General features: G+C 36.7%; 1 protein-coding gene across 8 annotated transcripts in view; it reads right to left on the bottom strand.

Annotated features, from left to right (window-relative positions):
* Positions 1 to 19226, bottom strand: part of RNASEH2B (ribonuclease H2 subunit B) — a 106065-nt gene that overhangs the window by 30909 nt on the left and 55930 nt on the right. For 5 of the 8 annotated variants that reach the window (XM_037037751.1, XM_037037762.1, XM_037037789.1 and 2 more), the window contains exons 4-6: positions 18463 to 18539; positions 13144 to 13258; positions 11565 to 11687 (exon numbers count right to left, since the gene is read on the bottom strand). In XM_037037751.1, the coding sequence (XP_036893646.1) occupies positions 11565 to 11687; positions 13144 to 13258; positions 18463 to 18539 (315 nt within the window). The remainder of the gene's footprint in view (positions 1 to 11564; positions 11688 to 13143; positions 13259 to 18462; positions 18540 to 19226) is intronic. The other 3 variants (XM_037037774.1, XM_037037797.1, XM_037037780.1) reach the window with 1 other exon arrangement.

Here is a 19226-nt window from a genome sequence, read left to right as displayed (position 1 = left end):
TATTTATAATAGTCAATCGCTGGAAGCAGCCTAAGTGCCTACCAGTAGATGATCAAAAAACTGTGGTACATTAGACAATGGAATACTATGCACCAGAAAGAAAGAAGGTACTCCTACCTTTTGAGACAGTATGATGAAACTAGAGAATACACTAAATGAAACAAGCCAAGTCGGTGAAAGAAATATATGATCTCAGTTATAATAAAAATCATGCCCTGGCTGGTGTAGCTCAGTGGATTGAGAGCGGGCCTGCGAACAAGAGGATCGTGGTTTGATTCCCAGTCAGGGCACATGCCTGGGTTGCAGGCCAGTTCCTAACAGGGGACACATGAGAGGCAACAATACATTGATATTTCTCTCCCTCTCTCCTTCCCTTTCCCTCTAAAGAGAAATAAATAAATAAAATCTTTAAAAAAAGAAGAATCTAACAAAATAAATTTACAAGCAAAATAGAACCAGTGGCATAGAAACATGGAACAGACTGACAGTGGTCAGAGGAGAAGGGGGAGGGAGATACCAGTAGAAAGAAGGGGAAAGAATTAGTCAAAGAACATGTATGAATGATTCACAGACTTGGACAAAGTTGTGGGAATTGACTGTGGGAGCAGGAGGTAGGCTGGGTGGAAGAGGGCAAAGGTAGAAAAGTTAGGACAATCACAACAGAGTTACAGTAAAAAATAAAACAAAGTGCTGTTCACTGCCTAAGACAAATAATCTCCAAAGAATCTCACTGCTCAGGTCTCTCCTAAGAAATACTACCCTGACTACTCACTTCCCCGTGTCTCTACCTCTAAATTCCCTGAAAGAACATTCTACAGTCTGCCAGTTTCCTCCTTCTCTCCCACTCTCCAAGTCCCTTAAAATCTACTCCTTTCCCTCTCAAAAATACCCTTTGAGAAGAGACATAGGCTCTGAACCGTACTTTCTTGGTACCTACATACATAGCGCACGATATCACCTTGAGAAGTCACTATTAAATGGTATGATTCACACAAACCAGATAGCACACAACACTTGGCTCAAAACAAATACTTAATATTAGTTAAGAAAAAATAAGAACATGTTCATGAAAATAGCAGCAGAAACTAATACAAATCTAGGCTTGTGCTACAATCTTTTTTTTAGTGAATAAAGTTTTTTTGAAAGTAAACTTTATTGATTATATTATTACACTTGTCCCATTTTTTTCTCCCCTTTATTCCCCTCCACCCTGCACTTCCCCTCCCACTAACATTCCTCCCCCTTAGTTCACATCCATGGATCATGCTTATAAGTTCACTGGATTCTCTGTTTCTTGTACTATACTTAACCTCCACTGTCTATCCTGTAACTAACATTTATGCTTTTTATTACCTGTACCTTTTCCCTCGTTCGCCCCCTCCCCTTACCCACTGATAACCCCCCATATAGTCTCCATTTCTGCAATTCTGTTCTTGTTTTAATTGTTTGCTTAGTTTTTTTTTTTTTTTTTTAGGTTCAGTTGATAGTTCGGAGTTTGTTGTTATTCTGTCATTCATAGCTTTTATCTTATTTTCCTTAGATAAGCCCCATTAACATTTCATACAGTAAAGGCTTGGTGATAATGAACTGCTTTAACCTGACCTTATCTGGGAAGCACTTTATCTGCTTTTCCATTCTAAATGATAGCTTTGCTAGATGAAGTAGTCTTGGATGTAGGTTCTTGCCTTTCATGATTTTGAACACTTCCTTCTAGCCCCTTCTTGCCTGCAAAGTCTCTTTTGATAAATCAGCTGATAGTCTTATGGGAACTCTTTGTAGGTAACTGTCTCCTTTTATCTTGCTGCTTTTAAACTCCTTTATCTTTAGCCCTGGCTGGTGTAGCTCAGTGGATTGAGCCCGGGCCTGCAAACCACACGATCCCAGTTCGATTCCCAGTCAGGGCACATGCCTGGGTTGCAGGCCAGTTCCCAGTTCCTGGCAGGGGGCGCACAAGAGGCAACCATACATTGATATTTCTCTCTCTCTCTCTCCTTCCCTTCCCCTCTAAGATTAATAAATAAAATCTTTTTAAAAATCCTTTAATATTGGGTAATGTAATCATGATGTACTTTGGTGTGTGCTTCCTTGGGTCAAACTTTTATGGGACTCTCTGAGCTTCATGGACTTCTTGGAAGTCTATTTTATTTGCCAGATTGGTAAGTTCTCCTTCATTATTTTCTCAAACAAGTTTTAATTTCTTGCGGTTCCTTTTCTCCTTAAAGTTGTCCTGGAGGTTCCTAGGCCTCTCATTTTTTTGAATTGTTTCTTCATTCTGTTCTGGTTGAATGTTTATTTCTCCCTTGTTTCAAACTGTTGATTTGAGTCCCAGTTTGCTTCCTTTCACTGTTGATTTCCTGTGTATTTTTATTTCACTTTGCATAGCCTCCCCTTCTTCCTCCATTTTGGGGCCATACTCAAACATTTTCTGTATCTTGATTACCAGTTTTGAACTCTGCACCTGTATGTTGGTATATCACTGAAGTACATCTTACAGTTAATCTGTACAGATATACAGTTCATCTCTATATCACTGAAGAGCTAGATGAACTCTGTATCTATCTCTTCAGTGCTTAGTTCTATTTTTGGAGCTTTGATCTGTTCCTTCTTCACTTGGGCCGTATTTTTTTTGTCTTGGCATGCTTATTATGTTGTAAGGGGCTGAGCCTTAGGTATTTGCCAGAGTAGGGCAAAGCATGTAGCTGTGTTATCGTGGTGTATGTAAGGGAGGGGCCAAGAGGGAACAATGCCACTTGTTTGGCTCTTGTCCAGCTTTCAGTTGCTTCTCCCCCACCCATAAGCAAATCGGCTTGGGCCTTTCTGGTGCTGATTCCTGGGTAGGCTAGGTTTGTGTATGTTCTAAGACCGTGTCTGTCTCTCCAGTGAACTCTCCTGTGAGGCTGTGAGTTTCTCCTGCTACCTCAACCCCCATAGGTTTTTACAGCCAGAGGTTTTGAGGCTTTCTTTTCCTGTGCTGGAAATCTGGATTGCTCAGTCTGTCTTGCTCCCCAGTTGTTCCTCCCAGTTTATTTGCATGCAAATGTGGGACCTACCATATGCCAACTGCCACTTCACCCTTCTGGTCTAGCTGAGAGTCCTCTCCATCCCCTCTGCCCTTCTTTAACTTCTTGGTTGTCTGACTTCCGTACTGTTTGATTTTCTGGCACTTCTGGTTATTTTTTGTTTTTAAATTTGTCCTTCTTTTGGTTCTGTGAGGAGGCATAGTATATCTACCTATGCCTCCATATTGGCCAAAGTCCACATTCTTTATACATATTCTTTCTCTGAACGCTCAGAATGAATGCCTAATGAAAAACATTATCTGTTACCATCTTAATGGACGGAATGTGAGTAATGGACTGGACAATAAATTGTCCATAGTCACTGTGCTAGTAAGTAGGAGCAGTGGGATTCCTTCCCAAGCTGACTGCAAGGCTGTGGATCTGATGTTCATTCTACCAAAATTAATCAGCTATTCACCTACCTCAGGATTTCTGATCCTGTTTTTTTTGTGGGTAAAACCTCTCCTCCACGGTTCAATAAAGCCTTTCTCTCAGTATTTCTGTATATCTAGTAACTTTTTCTCTGAATTCTTTCTAGCTCTACTTCTCCCTCCTTTGAGGCCAATAATAACTCCTGAGGAGACTTCATCCTGTCTCAACAAAAGTAAACAAACCCAATCAGGAAGCCCACAACCCTGAGCCAAGGCCCTCTGTGCCTAAAGCCAAACTGTTCACCTTCTCTCAAACCAACCTTTTAGGTGCCCAGGCTCAAATCTCAGAGTCATTACTCACTCCTACCTTGATCCCCACATTCCATCACGGTAGTCCATGAGAGATGGGAAAGGGCCAACATTATCTTGTAGGGCACAATGTGGGAGGGAAAAAGCAAAGAATAAACTGTGTCAAATCAGGAGGCTTAGATTCTTATGCTGGATAAGTAACCACTTCATTTTTAAAAAATCAATTTAATAATGTTTATATGATACATAAGTCCACGTTGAGTGTTCAATTTGCAGAATATGGACAAATGTATACATAGTCATGTAATCATCACCCAAGAAGTTCCTTAAGACCTTCTGTCATCAATTCTCCCATCACTATCCACAACTCGGGCGACCACTGATCTGCTATCATTATAGATTCATTTTTGCTTTATTCTAGAACTTCACAGAAATGGAATCACAGATTGTGTACTTTTCTGTGACCATCCTTCTTTGCTCAACATAATTTCTTTGAGATTCTTCCATTCTGTTGCAGTTAGTAATAGTTTCTTACTTTGTATTATGGAGTATATCCGGTGTATGCATTCCCGTAGTTTGTTTACCCACTCAACTAGTAAAGAACATTTAGGTTGTTTCCAGTTTTGGACTATTTTGAAAAAGTTGCTGTGAAATCAAAAGGCTGTTCTGAACATTCTTGTATAAGTCTTTGCACAGATCTATGTTGTCATGAGTCTTGGGTAAGTATCTAGGAAAAGAACTATTGAGTCATAAAAAATCTCGGCTGGGAATATAAGACAGAAAACTGTACCTGAACAAGAATTAAAAAAAAAAAAATCTCCAAGTAGTCATACCATGTTATGCTTCCACTAGCCAGGTAGGGGAATTCCAATTGTTGCACAACTTATCATCTGCCTTTTTTGTTTTAGGCACTCTTACGATACTAATGATATTTCCTTATGGTTTTAATTTACATTTCCCCCAATGACTAATGATACTAAACACCTTTTCATGTGCTTATTGAGCTACTCAATCTTTCCTGAAACGTCTGTTCCAATTGCTTGCTGATTTTTTTTACTGGGTTGTATATCATCTTGTTATTGAATTAAAAGAGATCTTTATACATTGAAATACATGTTTTTTATCAGATATGTGCCATGTAAATATTTTTTTCCAATTATGGCTTTATCCTCTTTTTTTCTTAATGGTGTCTTTCAAAAAACAGAAGCTATTAATTTTGATGAAATGTAATTTATAAATTTCTTTCATTTTGTTTTGTATTCAGGTGTACAGCTTAGCTGTTAGACAATCATATACTTTATATAGCATTCCCCTGAATATCCCCAGTACCCTAACTGGCACCATAGTTAGTGCAATACTACAGTCTATATAAATTTTTTATGGTTAGCAGTTTTTATGCCCTAAGAAATCTTTGCCTATCCACACAAACGTTTTCTGTTTTATTTTAGATACTTATTTAAGTTTTCATTTTTGCATTTAAGTTAGTGATTCATTTTGAGTTCATTCTTCTGGATTATGGTGAGGTGAAGAAATCTTTGCCTATCCACACAAAGGTTTTCCATATTTTTTCTTTTTTTAAAAAATTTTATTTATTTATCTTTAGAGGAAAAAGAGAGAAACATCAATGTATGGTTGCCTTTCGTGCGTCCCCTGCTGGGAGGTGGCCTGCAGGGAACCAGCCTGCAACCCAGGCATGTGCCCTGACTGGGAATCGAACTGCAATTCTCTGGTTCGCAGGCCCGTGCTCAATCCACTGAGCTACACCAGCCAGGGCTCCATATTTTCTTTTAGAAGTTCAAGTTTTCATTTTTTCATTCATGTTAGTGATCACTTTTGAGCTAATTCTTCTATATGACAGTGAAGTGAGGGGAAGGTCAACATTAACCATTTTTCATATGGAGATTCAGTTTTTCCAGGTCATTTTTTTGAAAAGACTATCCTTTCACCCACTGAATTATCTTGATATCTTAAGTGCAGCTGACTTCTAGATTCTCTATTCTGTACCTTTTCTATCTGTCCTTGTATCAATGACACACTTTCTTGATTATTTTAAGCTTTATAATAAGAGTTAAAATCAGATTGTGTAAGTTCTCCAACCTTTTTCTTCTTCAAAATTGTTCTGGCTAACATAAGTCCAATTTCTGCTAGGAGAAATGACCACCTTAACAATGTTGAATCTTCACATGAACAAGTATAAAGGACACATGGACAATAACTAAGGGTGGGGGGTGGAAAGGGGAGGGAGGCGGGGAGCATGGGGCAGGGGGCGGACAGGGTTGGGAATATAAGACAGAAACCTGTACTTGAACATGAATTAAATAAAAATTATATAAAAAAATAAAATAAAATAAAATAAGATTCGATTAAAAAAAACAACAATGTTGAATCTTCTAGTTCATAAACATGGTATATGTATTTGTTTAATTCTTCTTTAATTTCTCTCAGCAGTGTTTTGTGATGTTCAATGAACAGGTTATTACACATATTATGTTATATTTATTCCTGGGCCTTCATGATTTTTGGTATTATTAATGGTATATGTTTTTTTAAAAAAATTTTTTTTAAATAAAAAAATTAAAAAATGGTATATATTTACTTCCATTGTCTGATTATTCACTGCCAGCATCTGGAAATACAATTGATTTTTGTATATTGCTCTTATATCCTGGGACCTTGTTTATTAGTTCTAACACTTTTTTATAGATTCTTTCAAGCTTTTTAAATACATGAACATATTGTTTATGTGTCAATGTTTCATTATTTACTTTCCAATCTTTACATCTTTTATATTTTTCTCACCTTATTGAAACTGCTAGGACTTCCACTTCAAAACTGAAGAGAAGTGGTGAGAACAGACATTCTTACCTTGTACCCAATCTTAGGGGAAAATTGTGTTGTCTTTTACAATGAAATACGATGTTAGCTTCACAGATATCCCTTACCAGACTGAGGAAGCTCCCTTCTATTTCTAAGTTGCTAAGAATTGATACTATGACTGAATTTTGTCAAATTTTCTTTTCCTGCATCTACTTAGATGATCATCCAGTTTTTCTTTTACATTGCTTAAATATAGTGAGTTATATTGATTTCTCTAATGTTTAACCAACTTTTATTACTGTGATAAACCCCATTTTTTTTGTTTTCAAACAAAATTATAGACATATAGGTGTAGATATAAATACATAAAACAGACACAATGCAAGCAGACATTACTGTATGCTTACTCCCAGGTCTCTGGCACCAGGTAGAACTCTGACCCCCTCCCGTGTTTCCCACATAGGCCATAACTCTGCATGCTTTGGGGTAGGGAATCTCATGTGGCAGGTAAAGAACTCCTGGTGGTCTCAAAGGCCAATGCCTCCTTCCAGTTGTCTCTATCGCCTCTCACCAGAGCATAATGCAGATGTTTAGGCTTTAATGGCAGTAGGTTTCCCAGTAGTGGAGGGAGGGAGGGGTGCAGCATTGCCTGAGTGTGGTTATAATTCTATTATCCTTTATATATATTTTATTTGTTAACATTTTGTTAATTTTTTTTGTCTTTTATCATAAGGAATATTGGCCTAATTTCCTCTTTGTAACAATTTTGATTTTGGTATGGGGTAATTCTGGCTTCATAAAATTAAGTAGTTGGAAAATATTCCTGCTTCATCTAATTTCTGAAAGAGTTTAAGTATCTTTTTTTATTGTGAGCACTCTTTCTTCCACAAAGTATGGCAAAATTCACAACGAAACCAGCTGGGCCTGGTGTATTTTTTCTAGTAAGTTTTTGAAGTAAAATTTATTGTAAATAAAACATTTTCTGGACAAGATGATCATTAAGAAATATCAAACTTGAATATCCCATTATGCTACATAAGGACCAAGTGCATAAACTACTGCTTTACTTTAAAATCTACAAATTTTTATAAGCAAAGAGATTTAAAATACTCATTAAGGTCACAGATTACCAATAATTATGAAAAATACTAAAACACGTTCATCCATATCCTAAATTTATTATTTGTGAGAATTAGTGAGTTAGAAAATACGCACACATGTTGGAAAGTTTTCTTTTTCCAATGCATATGGTGCCAATAAAACTTGTTTTAAATATCTGGAAAGATTTGGTTTACAAAACAGATGGAATAAAAGTGAGTCCACAATTAAATACTATGTTCAATAAATGGATAATCTGTTCATAAATTTTCATTTCCCTGATTGACTATTGAAGAAACAGCCTAGAGTATATTTTCACATCCAATTTCTCAATATTTTCCACAACTGAGAAACTCCTATGATCTCTTTTTTTCCTTGTCTCATGGGAATAGAAACTTGGCAAATGTATTCAGGGCATTTTACTCAGGTAAGTTTTCCTGGCTCTTCCTGTTAACCACACTGGACAGCACAATGCAGTTTTTGCTTGCAATATGAAAGAGTGTTACACTCAAGGTGAAGTTCATAACCCTTTTATTAGTCCTTTCTCCTGTCATCTCTCTACTGAATGACCTTCTTTGGCAAGAAATGTGCTGAGCCCTACAGCTTATCAAAGACACATACATCATTGTGTCTTCACTATTAAAGCCAGCAGTGCTAGCTAAAGTCACTGCTATCATTGTTCAGGATACAAACAACCATGGCTGTGTTTATTTGGCAGGGAGAAGGCAAGGGGGAAAGGTTTTCATAAACCCACCAGGCTTAACCATATTTTTAATGTCACAGACTTTTAACACAACATCTGGAGTCTAATACCAAAATATCTGGCTGGGGAATTAGAGAGTATGTGAGGTTTTACCCTATCTCATAGTTCCTGTAGAGAGCATGGAAGTTAAAAAACGGCAGTTTTCTTCTTGACTTTTGTTCCCTGTCATTGATATTACCTGACCACTCTTTAGCTGTCTTCTTTGCTTCTTATTTAAAAATCCTAGCAATACAGAGAATAGAACCAAACACTAAATTATAAATGGACAATAATACTAAATTAAATAAGCAGCCAGCACCCAAGGCAATCACTAAAACAGGATAATGCAGTGCCTTGAAAACAGAAAAACTCACTGCCAGGATGAGAAAAATTACCTTTTTCCTTAAGCTGTCGAAGTTCTCTCTGTCTCCTATGCTATCCCTCTCTTTTTGCCTCACAAAGGAAAATTATTAAGAGGTAATAAAAGATTCATTTTTTTCAATGCTCACCCAAGGACATGCTTATTGGTTTTAGACAGAAGGGAAGGAAGGGGGAGAGAGAGAAACATCAATGTGAGAAACACTGATCAGTTGCCTCTGGCACATGTTTTGACCAGAGACAGAACCCACAACTTAGGTATATGCCCTGAATGGCAATTGAACTCATGAGTTTTGTGATTATGGAATGATGCTCTAGCCAATTAAGCCACACAGCCGGCACAAGATTTTTTTAAAGTTTCTATTTTTACATGTGACAACATGTGTTACACAGTTATAAGAAGGGAAAGAATTGCTGCCACAGAAACAGACAAGACATGAGTTCAAATATGATTCGACCACTTCAAGTTCTTTGATGTTAACTTACTTATACTCTGTGAGTCTGTTTCCTCATTTGTAAAAATGCAGGTTATAATAACCATAAAAAGGAATTCAACTGCCAGGATTCAACAATATATGTAAAACAGTATTCTATACAGCTGGTATAGAATAATTTCTTAAAACACGAAAGATACTTTTATTATCTGATTATCCCCACTCTCCTTTTTAAAGCACTTGAATATATTAATAAACAGACCATCAAAGAAATGTGTATTGGTCACCACTGTGTACCTAGTACTTAAACACCAGCAAAGAATTAAAAATGTCTCATTTGGAAGTCTTAATAATACTTAGATTTGTTGAGCATTTACTATATGCCCAGCGCTCTCTAGGCTTCATTTACTTGTATTATTTCATTTCATTCCTAAAGCATCTCCCTGTTGTAGATACTAGATACTATTAATTGCAACACTTAAATAATGTTCAGATGTTGGTCATTCAGAAACCTCAACACCATGAAGCTAAGAGAATGAAAGTTTTATTTTATGAGTTCGAAGAACTTTGTAGAATACTAATTATAATGTGTAACAGAATATAAAGCATACTCTCAACCCTTCAAACTCTTCATCTGACAAGGATGCTCAAAAGCTTGGTTTGTTCAAAACCATATAGCAAATACGCTTTTAATTTTCCTTGCAGACCATTAGATCCTGAGATCAAACTGCCAGATTGCCCTTAAAGAAATTATTTTCCCAAAAGATATGAAGCAAATATGACAACTTATTAATTTTTTTATTATTGAAGTTGGTGGTACAAATAATATTTGTAGATTTTTCTTCAGTTTTTCTGTACCTTTATATTTTTAGTTTAAAAGTTGCTTTATCTGCTTACGTACTTTTATTTTCAAAGCAGATATATTATTAGTCCTTCTATATACCAGGTTTCTAAAAACTCTAGGCTTCAAATTATTTATTTATTTATTTATAATTTTTATAAAGATTTTATTTATTTATCTTTAGAGGGGAAGGGAAGGAGGGAGAGAAATATCAATGTATGGTTGCCTCTCATGTGTCCCCTGCCCTGCCGGGAACTGGCCTGCAACCCAGGCATGTGCCCTGACTGGGAATCGTACCACGATCCTTTGGCTCACAGGCCCTTGGCTCAATCCATATTTATTTATTTTTTATTGTCGTTCAAGTACGGTTGTCTCCATTTTTCCCCCATTACTTCCCCCCACCCCAGCCATCCCCACCTCCCACCCTCAATCCCACCCCCCTGTGGCTTTGTCCATGTGTCCTTTATAAATGTTCCTGATAACCCTTTCCCCTTGCCCCCCATTCTCCCCTCCCACCTCCCATCTGGTTGCTGTCAGTTTGTTCTTAATTTTAATGTCTCTGGTTATATTTTGCTTGTTTGTTTTGTTGATTGGGTTGTGACTTCATCAAAAAAAAAAGCTTCTGCACTACTAAAGAAAACATCTTTCTTTTTCCATGATTGAATGGCAAAGCCAAAGTAACTTGGGTTAAATTTCACACAGTAAAATATGTATGCAATTCTCTAGAAGTTTTGGCAGTTTTCTTCATAATTAAATTCTTCTCCTAGTGAACTATTGTCTGTAAAACTTAAAATAATGAGAAATTTAAACACAATATCAAAACAAGAAAGAAGTATCTTGTACACCTCATTCTCCAATCAGCCTCTTTATCAAAATGCACACAATTCCACATTACTCACTTCACCCCTTGAACCAAAATTCAAATATGTACAATATTTTCCTTTATGCCAGTTCTATATATAAGGACTGACATGTTCTATATATAAGGGCTTCCCAGCCTCTGGGAATCTGGCCTCAGTTTCTCCAACATACTCTCTATATAAGGACTTCATGAAGCTCCAAGGAAAATGCACAAGATTTTGAAATGTACAACTAGTTATATAGAGCCAAACAAGGTAAGTATAGTGCATGTAGTTCTAGTATGCAACTTCAGAAGCTAAGCAATGTTGCAAAGTGCAAAAGATTAGGACAGGAATTCAGATGATTCAGTAAGAGGTCAGGGATTTGGTGTGCAAGAAGGAAGAAATGAGAGAGGGGGAAGCTCTCACTTTGAAACAGCTGCTGTAAGCTAAAAAATGCCAACGCATCAACACCCTTTCTGAATCTGGGTCCCTGGGTTCGTGTTTAACTGTTCTTATATTGTTAATATAAGAATTTTGAAAATAAGAGTTAATTGCATTTTCAACTGTGTCAACTTGACATATTAAAATGAATTATAATTATTCCTCATTACTTTAGCGTTCAGAAATGGTTATGAAGTACTCACTCATTTGTCACCAGAAAATGATTACTTACTTCTGCCAAGCTCAGCATGAGGAAATGTCTTTAATGTACTGCTTTGATAAAACCTTGGCACCACAACCCCCTCAGATACAAAATGGAGTAGTAAGTCTGGCCAAGTGTGAATGTAGTAGACCCCCTGAATATAAAATGCAATCAATGAGGTTCTCCCCTTTCCCACTGTAAGCTTACATTTCTTGGAATTGCCACTTCCTTGGTCCCAGAACTGTCCTAGTTGGCCAAACTGTGTGTAACTCTGAATAAACACAACTTAGCCTATGTTTCAGTTCTAGCACTGTTTCCATTTTAACCTAGAAACTACTTGGATGATTTTTTGAGACACAGATGCTGTTTACAGCTTCTAACTGATCAAAATACAATCACACATACTGTCTCACTTCCTTCTCTCAACATTCAAATGAATAATATCTAAAATCCATCCCTTTGTTATTACTCCAGCCTGCTCCTCCCACCCATGTTTCCTATCTCCACGTTGCTACCACTATACATCCTCTGGCTCAGGGCACAAACCCAGAAGTCATCTTTGACTCCTCCTTCTCCTCCATTACCATACAATCACTAAATAAGATGAGTTCTAGCTCCAAATTGCTACTTCTTTCTAGTTCCATCTTCTAAGGCCAGGTTACCATCATCTCCCGCTCAGACTACTGCAACAGCCTCTGGGAATCTGGCCTCAGTTTCTCCAACATGCTCTATACCACTGACTTTTCTGCTTAAATCTTTGCTGACATTCCAGTACCATTAAGTGAAGTCCAGACAAATATAAAAGCTAAGGGCTAATATAAAAGCCCTTCACCATTTGAACCCTTGCCTAGCATTCTTGCCCTGTTTCTTCCTTACATACCTAAATCCATCCCTGGTATCCTATATTCGGGCCACACTAAACTCCTTGAAATTTCTTAAATGTAACAAACTTTACCATAACCCTCTTTGATGTTGCTACTCTGATATCTGCTTCAGGAATGGACTCGGAGAGCAAAATAATACTGACTGACTCACACTTCCATTCAACCTAGGCCAGGTTATAAACTTGTCCTGTGCATCCCCAGAAAATCCTGAGTTAATTTCTATTAGTCCCTATTGTTTGTTTGCCCTACTTGTCATTTGTTCCTATCAGACTCAAAGTTAAGTGAGAAAAAGAATAATGACTTATTTATATAAGCACTGCTAAAGCCTAGTACCAGTGCTCAAAATATGTTTCTTAGTAGATACTCCGTAAGTGCTTCTTGAAACAATGAAAGAGGTATAGGTTTTATGTAATCTTAAAATGAGAAATCTGAGGCAGAAAGCAGTTAAAGTAATGGATTAATTCAAAAAAGTGAGACTAAAGCCCTGTGAACCCTGGCCCTGTAGGAGACAGAACACCACACTTCACTACTTATAATGTCAAAGACTGAACATCTCAAAGCAACAAAGGACCAGAATTGCAAGTGGAAACAAAATCTGAATGACAGTTTCCCCTATGACCCATAATAAGCATGACATTCAGTGGCCTTTAAGCAGCTGCATTCTCAGAGAGATGCTTAGCCTTTCCAGCAGCCATTATAGCCTCATTTCAAATACTGTATACTACCTTTTTCCTCTGTCACATGTTGAAGTAACTTCTCAAGTTCAGGAAGTTTCAGCAACAAGATGCAATTCGGAAACATGTCATCCACCACAACTTGATCTAGAGGCTGAAACTTTCCCTGAAAAAAAAAAACTTCAGTCAGTCAGAAAGCAAGTATGCCAGTCAACAAACTGACATATTTTTAAAAATAGAGAAAAAGATACATTACCTCATAGCTACACTTTTTAACTAAGTTGTAAGCCACCTGTTCCACCCTAAACTGGGATAAGCTCCAGAACTGACTCTCAGCTCCCTTGAAAGGATTCCAACCTCCAAAGTACAGATATAGGGTAAAATAAGGCAGTAAAATTCTGGGAAAGCACTGGAAGTTACAGAAACTTTCAAAGATGGTTGAGAATGCCTGGGGCTGATCCATCCCATTTAATTTGAAAAAGAACCAGCTGAGGTCAGAGGAGTCCTGACTGTCACCCAGGGATAAGCCTAATCAAGCCCACAGTGTACATCTCCTCTCCCCTCCTCAGTCTTCCAGGGTTCAAACACCACAAGAAACAAATTCCAAAAGTGAATCCACTGTCAGAGCTAACAATGCTTCCAAATTTAAACTACAATAAAATAAAAGATAGTTATAGGGATAAGGACAATGAAGCTGCAGATACATTAAATCATGTTGACATAGATAAATGTACATGCCTCGTGGCCAATGGGCCAGAGGTACAGAAAAAAGAAATTCAGAACATTCTTTTTCTCAGTTAGGTTTATTTTTTCTTAACTTTACTAGTGGTGTGAAAATACCTGAATTTGCAAAGGTGTATGGTTTTGCCGATGTCCCACTTCTAGCTCACTGTACTTTTCTGTTAGTGACAATTCCATTTGAAGACAGAAAACTTGTGTCTGATCAGTTTTCTTTGTACAAATACAGCTTGTTTGTTTTAAGGGTGAAATTTTATCATTCATTCAGTAGCATGTGTGACAACTTGCTATACTGTCTGTTAGGTTAACAAGTGGCAAGAAATTACTCAATGTAAATGTTCTCTTTTTCCTTCACATAGTAAAGTAATTCACAGATTTCCCAAGTCTTATTATTTTAGATTTCGACCTTAATCTATATTCTACCATGATCAACTAAATTTTAAATATTTAACTACTTTAAAACAATATTCTACATATATATAAAATGGAATTTTACATATAAAATTATAATAAAAATATTCTACATATATATTGTGTAATATATATTACAATCATAGTAATATAATTTCATAATTCATATTTCATTCTTGTTTTCTTTACCATATATGCATAAAAAGGAAATGCAATAAGCAACTTGTTTTGAATCTAGTTAATAACAGTTGGGATAGCTAAAATAGAAACTTATTTCTTTTTATGTTAAAATGTATAATTAAATTATCTTCTAATTAAAAAAGAATACATCAACATTTTAAAGGTATACACGAATATACTTTTTAATTAAATAGAAAAAAATAATGTCTAAAATGTAGACAAGGAAATACATAAAATCTCATTGGTTAATTCAAAGGGCATTTTTAATATCTGAGAAGAGAAAGATGGTTTACAATGAAAAACAACTACCATCTTGATTTCTGCTTAATTCTGTATCTGTCAACATAAATGAGCTATAGTATCCCCATAGATTCCCAGAAAGTCAGACTGGGGGTTAATTCACCAGTTATTGTCTTAACACAAAATAGGGAAATACTTCCAAAATAGGATGGTGGAGGCTTTAAATGTTCATCAGTGCTGGTTGTTGGCTTTCTCTCTGTTAATGTATTCTGGAAAATAGCCCTGGCTGGTGTAGGTCAGTGGATTGAGCATGGGCCTGCGAACCACACCATTGCAGTTCGATTCCCAGTCAGGGCACATGCCTGGGTTGCAGGCCAGTTCCCAGCAGGGGACTCACGAGAGGCAACCATACACTGATATTTCTCTCCTTCTCTCCTTCCCTTCCTCTCTACAGATAAATAAATAAAATTTTTTAAAAAACCAAAAAACAAATGGGAGCCAACCAAAGTTTTCAACCTTGTTGCCGAATATTGCTAGCCCTTCCTGGTGGTGACTAGAACCAGTTATATTCATTAGACACCCATGGGTTACTAGCCTCATTGCTGGTATGCTCTATTTATATTGTCTACCAAGATAACTTACAGATAATGGGAAACATGATTAAACTAAGAATAAAACTTCATTAATCCATACAAAAGAACAGAGAATATAGAAAAGGAAGAAAATAAAAGAAGCTAAGCTGCATCAGGAGAAAGCATGACTTAAAAGTTTTAAGTCACTTTTATTACTTTCAGGATTTATAGCAAACTCAATTAATATTCCCACAAAATAGAAGTTTTGGCAGTTTGGTATAAGGAGTAAATGAAATGAGACAAAGTAGCATTTAAATTATATGTAAATATTGAGTGCAAAGTAACAGATTCTTCTAAGCAGTTTAAATAACACTTATTCCTTAAATTTGTTCAAAGGTTTTTTAAACTGTGGTTTGTAGATCCCTGGGAGTCCTCAATAGTCCTGTAGGGCCCACAAGCTCAAATCTATTTTCATAATAATGCTAAGATATTTGTATTTCTAACATGTTGACACCTGCACTAACGATTCCAAAGCAAAGGTGGATAGAACCACTGGCTCATCAGCATCCATTGGTAAGGATGGTGACAACAAACTGTCCTGGTAGTCACTGAATTCTTCACCACGATGCACAGTTAAAGAAACTGGCCCATTTTATGAGACCATTCTGTGTGATGTGGGCCCAGCTTCCACTCGTAGAAGCACAGGACCCACGCCCACAGATAGGTTCTCCCATGGGGAATCAGGCCTGCATTGTACCTAGAATGCTATGAGACTTGCTTTTGCTAAAACTCCCTCACCCTGAATTGAGGCAGTAAACATTTACTGCGTATCTTTAAATTAACTTCCTAAAATCCATGCTAAACTTTCCAAGGATGAGTATAACCAGTTCAACCACTTTTCCCTTTGCATTTGCAAATATCCTTCTGTGATGTGATTAGCGGCATCCTCTCCTTTGTTTTCTATAAAAGTTAACTACCTAAAGCGAAACCTGTGCATCATAAATGAGGACCATCAAGTAATGTGCCCAGAAAAGCAATAAAAGTCTGTCAAGGCAAGGGTCAAGGCGCTCTCCTCTCGAGACAGTAGCCGTGACATTCCTTTTCCTCCACTGGACCAGGTAGTCTGTGTGAATTTGTCTCGTATCTCATCTACAATGCCGTGAACCTCATGAGTTGGCGTCCACGTCACCATTTCATTTACGGATATGCTTGACCAAAATCAGCAGCAATTATTTTTATTTAAATTTTGACTTTTGAATGCTAGTCTTTTAAATACTCTATGCGATAAAAGTAGTGTTGCTAAAGTGCTTCTGCTACCTGTGAAGGTGCAGGACTGTCTCAAGGAAAACATTTATGTTGTGTTATAAGCTGAACTAGCTATTGTTTTCATAGATGCCATTTTTACCTGGGGAAAAAAACTGTGAACTTCAGTGATTCAGACATGGATATGTGGCAGAACATAAATGAAGTAAAGCCACTATGAGGGAAAGACTGACAGTACTTATAGCCAATAATAAAATTTTAACTTTCAAAATTGTAGAAAATTTATTTATGCCATTATGACAGCTCCTGAATACTTAAAGAAGAGCTATCAATAAAGGTCAGTGTGTGTATGTATTTAATGAGATGTGTCAACATTTAGAAAATCAGCATAATTCAGTAAAACAACACCTTCCAAAGGTGTACATGGGTAAAAGATCCATTCTCAGTACAAGACAGAGCAATAGATTTTAATATAGCAGAGCATGGAGAGTTCATCAACAGGGTTTCATGTTCTACAGTGCAACTGAATTTTAAGAAACAATGCCTCGTCGATTTTTGGAATACTGTCAAAGAATAATGTCCACAATTGTCTGCTACTATTCCTCCCTTTTTTGACTATGTATCTGTGTAAGTCTGCATGTTCTTCATATATTTCCACCAAAACAATATATAGAAACAGACTGAATACAGAAGCAGATATGAGAAGCCAGTTGTCACTATTAAGCCACACATCAAAGAGACTTGAAAAAAATGTAAAACAATGCCATACTCATCACTGAATTTTACTGTTTCATTGAAAATGTGTTATTTATGTTAGTAGGTACTGTGCTTGTTATTTTTATTTTAAAATAAATTAATAAAATTATTTTCTCAATTTCTCAATTTTAATTTCTAATGTGGTAAATATTGATAGATAAAGCCCACAGGAACAAAAAGCTCTTTGGGGTCCTTAATAATTTTTGGAGTGTAAAGGCATCCTGAGACCAAAATGTTCCAGAACCTCTGGCTGAAATTATTACTATTAATAAAATCTGTCTTAGCCCTAGCTGGTGTAGCTCAGTATATTGAGCTCGGGCCTGTGAACCACATGATTGTGGTTCGATTCCCAGTCAGGGCACATGCCTGGGTTGCAGGCCCAGCAGGGGACTCACGAGAGGCAACCATACATTGATATTTCCTTCTCTCCTTCCCTTCCTTTCTAAAGATAAATAAATAAAATCTTTTAAAAAAATCTGTCTTTATCTTACAAAGGAAAATTTTATCTAGCTGGAGTTCAGTAAGTCTCAACTTGAGCTTCCTCATTAATGAGCCTTTTACTAGATGTGCCCCCAGTTTACTTATTTTATAGTCTCTCTCAAATAAGAAAAACATTATCTCCTTCCTTCTCTTAAACTTGAGATCAATTTCTTAAAATTTGTATTATATTTCAAAACAAATGAGTACTTAATGGTAAAATTTTTCATTGCAAGGCTGTGTCAAACAAGTAAGGCACATAGACAGCATAGAGGACTAAGTAATTTTCAGACACCACGAGTAAGATAGTGCAAGATTCAGGTGTTGGTTCTCAGGTCTCACTAATCCATATCAGGACATCTGACACACATGTTCTATACCAACCAATTTTAAATCTGAATTGTGGGGAATCTACATCTGGATCACTGAAAGACAAGAGAGGAGATCAAGCAAAAAACAACATATCCTGGTTCCTCATTGTTATTATCCCAAACTAGGAAACTCACCCCTTTTAAAAACACTTTTAAAACAATATATTTATTGATTTGAGATAGAGAAATACATCAATGTGAGAGACAAACATTTATTAACTGCCTCTCATATGTACTCGAACTGGGGATAGAACCTGCAACCTAAGTATATTCCCTGGCTGGAAACTGAACCCATTAACTTTTTGGTGTATGGGGGCGATGCTCCAACCAACTGAGCAGCACCAGCCAGGATGGAAACTCACCTCTTTGTCAGCCTTTATAAAGTAGTGGAGGAGCAGAAATAAAGGATCCATGGGTGTGGCAAAGTAGAGAAGACCTCCTACAGATTAAAAAGAGAACAAAGGGAATTAATGTCTGAAAAGACAATTTAGTCATTTCATCTTAATTCCAATGTAGGAACAATTCATTGAAAAGTGTATGTGAATTTTCAAATACAGAAGTTCTCCTTACACAGGCCCAAGATTCTATGCGATTCTCTCAAAAGGTAGAATGCGGTCCACAAGATTTTATTCCAAAGAGCTTCAAATCCCTGTGTGTAGATGAGACTCAAGACAATGAAATCAATCTTTAATTCTTCATTTCTCTTTTGAAATAATTTTTAACAGAGGTTTCCCCATTGCTCCATAAAGACAAGGACTAGGGGAAATATGGACAGAATATTAACCACGTGAATACAGGAAACCTATATAAGCCTATCTGTAAAGCTACAGTAAAATGCAATTTCCTGTGCTTTTGAGGACAAAGCTAACAGAAAGCAATAGAATTTTCTCTGTACATAGTTCCTGCTTTGGTCTGTGGGTTCAGAGATTTGACTTACTAATGACTTTAAGTTCAGAAGGTTTTTACTCACCCCAGACCCTACCCCAAAGAAAAAGGCAAGAAAATAGGACTCTAATAAGTGAACATAAGAACTGGAAACTCTGCAGTAAGATTAATTGTGCTCTCCAGGCTAAAAGGAAAAAGGAAAATCAAACAAACTAGCCCAACTACTCCCCACTTTTCTTTC

Source organism: Sturnira hondurensis, unplaced genomic scaffold (genome assembly GCF_014824575.4).
Source record: "Sturnira hondurensis isolate 20B ecotype Veracruz unplaced genomic scaffold, ASM1482457v3 Scaffold0001918, whole genome shotgun sequence".
Lineage (NCBI taxonomy): Eukaryota > Metazoa > Chordata > Mammalia > Chiroptera > Phyllostomidae > Sturnira > Sturnira hondurensis.
Note: the sequence above shows the minus strand (reverse complement) of the source record. Positions and strands in the feature narration are given on the sequence as shown.